At 40.7% G+C, this 7,124-nt stretch overlaps 1 protein-coding gene across 2 annotated transcripts; it reads right to left on the bottom strand.

The window, feature by feature from the left end:
• Window positions 1–262: 262 nt before the first annotated feature.
• On the bottom strand, window positions 263–6,716 carry mrpl22 (mitochondrial ribosomal protein L22). 2 transcript variants are annotated; one of them, XM_055873745.1, is made up of 7 exons: window positions 6,429–6,716; window positions 6,282–6,324; window positions 5,939–6,104; window positions 5,716–5,781; window positions 1,950–2,027; window positions 1,354–1,423; window positions 263–530 (listed from the first exon to the last, which is right to left on the bottom strand). In XM_055873745.1, exons 1-7 carry the CDS (start codon window positions 6,454–6,456, stop codon window positions 322–324), a joined length of 660 nt encoding a protein of 219 aa, XP_055729720.1. In that variant the 5' UTR covers window positions 6,457–6,716; the 3' UTR covers window positions 263–321. The 2 variants fall into 2 exon arrangements, with proteins under 2 accessions (XP_055729720.1, XP_055729731.1); XM_055873756.1 differs by having other exon boundaries at window positions 5,939–6,074; window positions 6,429–6,697.
• Window positions 6,717–7,124: the final 408 nt, after the last annotated feature.

Raw genomic sequence — 7,124 nt, 5'->3', positions numbered from 1 at the left:
GGAACTCCACGTGGGTCGTGCGCGCTGGGACCACCAGGTTAGAGTGGCAACGGCCACGCGGTGTGAAGCGTTTGTATGGTCTGTGCAGAGAGGAGAGAACAGGGATAGACAGACACATAAGCCTGTAAGGGCTTATGCTTTGACTAAAATGTCAATGTAAACAATTAACTGCTGGGTCCGATCAAAAGCAGACAATCTCACAACAAAAAACATACTACTTATCAATCCGAAATGAGAAAAGACAGAATCGTAAAAACAATCCCACAATTATGATACATTATTTATTTACAACATATCAAATCACAAACAGTAATAGTTTCCCTAGAGTGCGTGGATAATGGTGCGACTCTTGAGCTGTGCAACGTACTCCTTGGCCTGGTCAAAGCCAGTCTTCTGCTCTGCCTTCGGTGGAAGCCCCTCCACCAGCTTGACAAAGTAGTGGCAGTGCACTTTATCCATGATCCCAAACATTCCTCTGCCATGGTAACGGATACGTTTCAGGTACTTCCCTTTGTTGGAGAATGATTCCGCTGAAGAGAGGAAGAAGGGGATAAAAAGTGTGTGAAAGAGTGTGTGACAGACGTATAGAACACAATGACAAATTTCTCATTCTGGAATTGCATTTGAATGTCAAACACATCAGAATAAAGATATATTTCTGTTTCCATTTGTTTATCTATAATAACCTCTGAATTACATTTGCATAAATCATACCCAGCCTCTGAAGTGAAGAAAAGCATGTATTTTCAGGCATCTAAAGTTACATCCCTATTGTGATTTTTTTAATAAATTTCCATTGCTTTTTCCAATTGAAACAGTCAGGACGTGATTAGAATGCACCATACACCCTTTGATGATCACCATCACTTTATTCTAACCTTGTTAAAACAATTTACATTCAGGAATTCAATCATGCTATTTAGGGCACGCATGGTCAATTTCTGTCATACATTTTATTGAGAGAGGATTCTAACAAGATGTTATGTGTATGAAGTTGTGTATTAGAGACTATCTGCACCTTAAAGATTATTTGCACTGAATACGGTAGTATCCACACACAAACACTCAGTCAACAATGCTGTTCTATGATACTGTTCTATGATATACCATTTATTCTACTATGTGACCGAGACACTGCCCACATTTGTAAATACAGTCTATTATTACTATGCATACTACCTTTATTACTTTTTACCTGACTATATTATTATTAATATTGATTAACGCACTGCATTAAGGGAGCTAGCACACAAGCATTTTCCTGCGCCTTTTATACCTGCTGTGAACTGTGTGTGAGACGAATACAATTTGATGTGTAAGATTTCAAGAAGATGTACGACAGTTGACACTTACCAACATATAAATTGGACTTGTATTCCACATTGTGATTCCTGACTGCCATCTCCTGGGCTTCCAAGAGAACCTTAGAAATACAACAACGTGTCACATCATGAAAGGAAGACAGCGGCCAAACACTGACAAGTCATACTGACAAAATATACTCGTAGAACTACTGAACATGAGCACATCAGACAGGTCACCCGTGATACAAATCAGTATTCGATATCCATCCATGTCTGAGGACAACGGGAGATGATGTGGAAACAAGGCCACTAGGGGCAACAGTGAGCGCTGTTACCTTCAAGTAGGTTTCGGTTTTGCTAGGGCGTTGTTAACGGGGATGGCAGATGGGCGCAAGCATCTGCCCCTGGTTGAAAAGGTAAGCATCTGCCTCTGGTTCAAAAGGTTGCATGTTCAAAATTCAGTGATAAAAAGTTGTTTTTGATATTCTTGTTTTAAGCCTAGGTATCAAATGGTTTGAGAAACATGAATGGATGTCTAATTCTGATTTGAGTCAGCTTGTTGCATCACAAGCCTAAAGCAAATGTTGCATTGTTTTCCAAAACTAGCTAAATCATGCTGTAGAAAGTCACAAGGATAAAACATACCTCTTTCATGATCTTTGCCCCCTTTTTGTCATTGAACTCAAGCTGTGCAATGGCCTCGTCAATAGTCATTCCTCTGATCTGGTGGAGGAATACAGAAGAGGAAGTCAACCAATAGTAGACGCATAAAAAAAATGGCAGGCCCCATGCACTTATCACAAATGCCTTGTTAGCCAAGTTCGCCTTATTGTACATTGCTCTCCGTCACTATTTTTGTATTATCGTCAGCACAGTATACATGATCCCAATTTTACCTCCAAGACTTTTTATTCATTGATGGAAAGACCAGTCCACGGAAATACACTGCTCAAAAAAATAAAAAGGGAACACTTAAACACAATGTAACTCCAAGTCAATCACACTTCTGTGTAATCAAACAGTCCACTTAGGAAGCAACACTGATTGACAATAATTTTCACATGCTGTTGTGCAAATGGAATAGACAAAAGGTGGAAATAATAGGCAATTAGCAAGACACCCCCAAAAAAGGAGTGATTCTGCAGGTGGTGACCACAGACCACTTCTCAGTTCCTATGCTTCCTGGCTGATGTTTTGGTCACTTTTGAATGCTGGCGGTGCTTTCACTCTAGTGGTAGCATGAGACGGAGTCTACAACCCACACAAGTGGCTCAGGTAGTGCAGTTCACCCAGGATGGCACATCAATGCGAGCTGTGGCAAAAATGTTTGCTGTGTCTGTCAGCGTAGTGTCCAGAGCATGGAGGCGCTACCAGGAGACAGGCCAGTACATCAGGAGACGTGGCGGAGGCCGTAGGAGGGCAACAACCCAGCAGCAGGACCGCTTGTGTGGGTTGTAGACTCCGTCTCATGCTACCACTAGAGTGAAAGCACCGCCAGCATTCAAAAGTGACCAAAACATCAGCCAGGAAGCATAGGAACTGAGAAGTGGTCTGTGGTCACCACCTGCAGAATCACTCCTGTTTTGGGGGGTGTCTTGCTAATTGCCTATAATTTCCACCTTTTGTCTATTCCATTTGCACAACAGCATGTGAAATTTATTGTCAATCAGTGTTGCTTCCTAAGTGGACAGTTTGATTTCACAGAAGTGTGATTGACTTGGAGTTACATTGTGTTGTTTAAGTGTTCCCTTTATTTTTTTGAGCAGTGTACATTTGGCCGTAATGCTTATCGGTCTATAGCTTAATTAGCATAATTTTGGAATTAAATTGCCGCATGTGTATTTACGTCAGGCATGCATTTTATTTAGTCACACGCACAGCATACAGACAGAGCCTATTTTGAGCAGAATATCACCTCAGACAACACTAGAGCTGCTGCAGCGCTTCAGCCCATTGCTGCTGGAGTGCAACATGTGCTTTTATAAGACCAGTCATTGTGCAATATTTCTAAAATGCAATTGTGTGTTAAAATTGGATGGCCACAATTAAGAGTTACCATTTTTTTTTTTTTTTATTACAATTGGAAGTGCCACTCCCATTAGACATTCAAGTGCAAAGGGAACAGTAGACAAGCTTTAAGAGATGCCCAGTAATGTCCTCCATATATAGCACATTCGGGAAAGTATTCAGACCCCTTTCCCACATTTTGTTACAGCCGAACTTTAAAATGGATTAAATAAAACTCAATCTATACACAATACTTCATGACAAAGAGAAAACTGTAAGAATCATTTGCAAATACCTTCAGTGTTCAGACCCTTTGGTATGAGATTTGAAATTGAGCTCAGGTGCATCCTGTTTCCATTGATCATCCTTCTACAACTTGATTGCAGCATTGAAGGTTCAAGAACATAGTGGTCTCCATCATTCTTAAATGGAAGAAGTTTGGAACCAACAAGACTCTTCCTAGAGCTGGCCGCCAGGTGAAACTGCGCAATCAAGGGAGAAGGGCCTTGGTCGGGAAGGTGACCAAGAACCTGATGGCCACTGACAGAGCTCCAAAGTTTCTCTGTGGAGATGGGAGAACCTTCCAGAAGGACAACCATCTCTGCAGCACTCCACCAATCAGGCCTTTTATGGTAGAGTGGATAGATGGAAGTCACTCAGTAACAGGAACATGACAGCCCGCTTCGAATTTGCCAAAAGGCACCTAAAGGACTCTCCGATCATGAGAAACAACATTCTCTGGTCTGATGAAACCAACATTGAACTCTTTAGCCTGAATAAGCATCACATCTGGAAGAAACCTGGCACCATCCCTACGGTGAAGCATGGTGGTGGCAGCATCATGCTGTGGGTATGTTTTTCAGTGTGTTTTAGTCAGGTTTGAGGGAAAGATGATCAGAGCAGAGTACAGAGATTCATGAAAACCTGCTCAGGACCTCAGACTGAACAACGACCCTAAGCACACAGCCAAGACAACGCGGGATTGGTATCGGGACAAGTTTCTGAATGTCCTTGAGTGGCCCAGCCAGAGCCCGGACTTGAACATGATCGAACATCTCTGGAGACCTGAAAATAGCTGTGCAGCAACGCTCCCCATAAAACCTGACAGAGCTTGAGGATCTGCAGAGAAGAATGGGATAAAAAAAAAAAATCCTCAAAAACAGGTGTCCAAGCTTGTAGCGTCATACCCAAGAAGACTCTGGGCTGTAGTCGCCGCCAAAAGGTACTTTAACAAAGTACTGAGTAAAGGGTCTGAATACTTATGCAAGTGGTTATAAATTACTGTTTCATGATTATTGAACAATTCACGTATACATTTATAATTAGGAGGTTCTGTTTTAAAACCTTTTTATTTTGTTAATTATGTATTGGATTGTCTTTTTGTGGCTTCCAACCACACTTGCACACCATTTCTTTGTATTATCTGTATTGCTGTCCATCACTTGATTTCTTTGGTTCAAATAAACTGGAATTGACCAGAAGCCAAAGGCACAATCCTAGTCATATTAGCAACACATCCTAGTTGTTGCATCTTTAGATTTCCGCTCTTTCAAAGCTCTTAGCCGAGATTTTCATCTCTGTTACATATGGAACCACATCAGTTACGCTGTTTAGAAAGGTGTTTTTCCACGAATTGCATTTTTGCAAATGTTTAAAAATGTTTTATTGGATGCTTCATTAAACAGAGTTGCATGTTGAAAATACAACCTAAACAGGACCTTCAAATCAAATGTTTTGCATGGGTGGAGTTTGGCTTGCCTGGTGACATTACAGTATAAGTTAATATAGCCCAATAAAGAGTTCCAAACCCCTCTGCCAATAACAGCTTGTTTTCAGATTACATATCCCTCCCCAGTCAGACAGTCATAGCTAAATTATTGCTTGAAAAGTTATTTTTTTAAATTATTTTAATGGAAAACTATTACAGTAAGGTCCTTAAATGAAATTAGAGAACTTATTTGATATTGAGAAAACGGCTGCATTGGGCCTTTAAACAGACTTTTCAAACGTGGGTCTGCTGCATATGCCTGAAATTACATCCTCTCTGCTCCACCTCATGTCATAATAAAAGTCCTGCATGTGTGCAATCACATTGAATTAAATTGATTGGTGCATACGTGTCAAAAAACAAAAAAAGTGGCGATGCTCTCCTTTACAAGACCTTAGTAAACCAGGGATCTCTTTACAAAAGGCAAAAGCCCTTGCACAGAAAAGAGTGAGGAGAGCCATGGTGAACTCGTTATGTTTCCAAGGGGGACAAGTAGATTACATAAAGAAAGTACATTTATGAGACTTTGAATGTAGCATCTAAAGAGTGAGAATACCCAGTAAAATCTGTTATGTCTAGCGCTATCTGGAAGGTGTTCAACATGTTGCTTTTACATTCAAACCTTTAGACACTCACCATATTTGCTAGATACCACATCTTGTCCTTGCTGTACTTGATTTGCCTCCTGCAGTGGTGCACCTCCTGTGAAATAAATATATTGGTCTATATTTAGTATATCGCAACAACTGAAAACCACTTAGTTAAAAATAAAATGGTCAGATATGGAATGATGTCCATGGGAATACATGTTTTATTTAACCATAACTACTGTATGTATCACTTGGTTGTTGGAACTCACTGCAGGTCTTCGTGCTTCATCGGGCTGCTGTGGTGGGAACATTTGCAGGTTCTTCCTGTCCCAGTTCTTGTTGACATCTAATGCGACGCTGGTGTGGATGCAGGAGACCCTCTGGGTTGTACCAAAGGCAAATAGCCTGGATAGAGAAGAGAACTTCGCTAAGAAGCTAACGTTAGCTAGCTAACGTTAAATCAGTTATAGACAGAAAGATGCACAATAAAATCTGGCAAATACTTGTAATATGTACACTTATGGAAGTTGTAAGCACATGTATAACTTCACTGCTTGATTTGTCCTTTACTGAAATTACAGCACTGTTAGCTCGTGTGCTGGTTCTCCTTACCTTGAGCGTATCTGCCCAGCAACACTCCTGAGTAGTGTGAACCCTATGAAAACATAACCCATGTTTAGTTAATTCTAAACCACACTTTAGAAGAGGTAGAGAATGAAATAGACACTGACATTTCAAGTACAATACTACTAAACTTACCACCGCCTACGATTACGGAGGTCGCCATGTTGAATGTATGACGTCGTCCACACGTTCTGCTTTACGGCAAGTGCAGTCTCGCCAAAGAGACTGTAGTCGCTACTTACCACAAACACACATTCATAAACCCCGCCTATTTCTAAAATGTATTTTCTTAAAATCTGATTTTAAACCTAACCTTAACACACTGCTAACCTTATGCCTAACCATAACTTTAAATTACAACTAAAAATACATTTTCTGTTTTTTATAATTTTTTGGTCAAGGTAACTAGTGGAAACGCAAAGATATTGGCGCTCCTTCTCAGGGCTCCGTTGCCTATCTTCTTCTTGACATTTGTATTGGCAGATCGCAACCAACTAAAAGGTACATACACCGTCATCTACTGTACTGGGGTGCGTGGCCGGTCACGGCCTCCCTATTAATATATGTATCTTATTTAGCCCTATGTTTCCGCCTACTGTTCTGGAGTATGAATTCATTACACTTTATGACACAAAAAGGGAAGGGACAAAGGACTGGAAAAGGAAGCAAAATTGCACCTACCAACACCCGTTAAAACCTCGCTACTAACACACCTTGTAACTCTTCTGCAGTAAAATCTCATACACCCAAGTATTTCTCTATAGCTACCACCACAACATCGACTTTCTATTATTTCAGTTCCATTTCTGCGGTACAGTTGATAACCATGGC

The sequence above is a fragment of the Salvelinus fontinalis genome, chromosome 2 (genome assembly GCF_029448725.1).
Source record: "Salvelinus fontinalis isolate EN_2023a chromosome 2, ASM2944872v1, whole genome shotgun sequence".
Taxonomy (NCBI): Eukaryota; Metazoa; Chordata; class Actinopteri; order Salmoniformes; family Salmonidae; genus Salvelinus; species Salvelinus fontinalis.
This window is presented reverse-complemented; position numbering and strand designations above follow the sequence as displayed.

Coding starts and splice junctions, on each gene's coding strand:
- mrpl22 (XM_055873745.1), bottom strand. CDS start 6,456: ATGGCGACCTCCGTAATCGTAGGCGGTG. Junction 6,325..6,428: donor CTCCGTAATCGTAGGCGGTG/GTAAGTTTAGTA, acceptor ATGTTTTCATAG/GGTTCACACTACTCAGGAGT. Junction 5,782..5,938: donor ATGAAGCACGAAGACCTGCA/GTGAGTTCCAAC, acceptor TTTATTTCACAG/GAGGTGCACCACTGCAGGAG.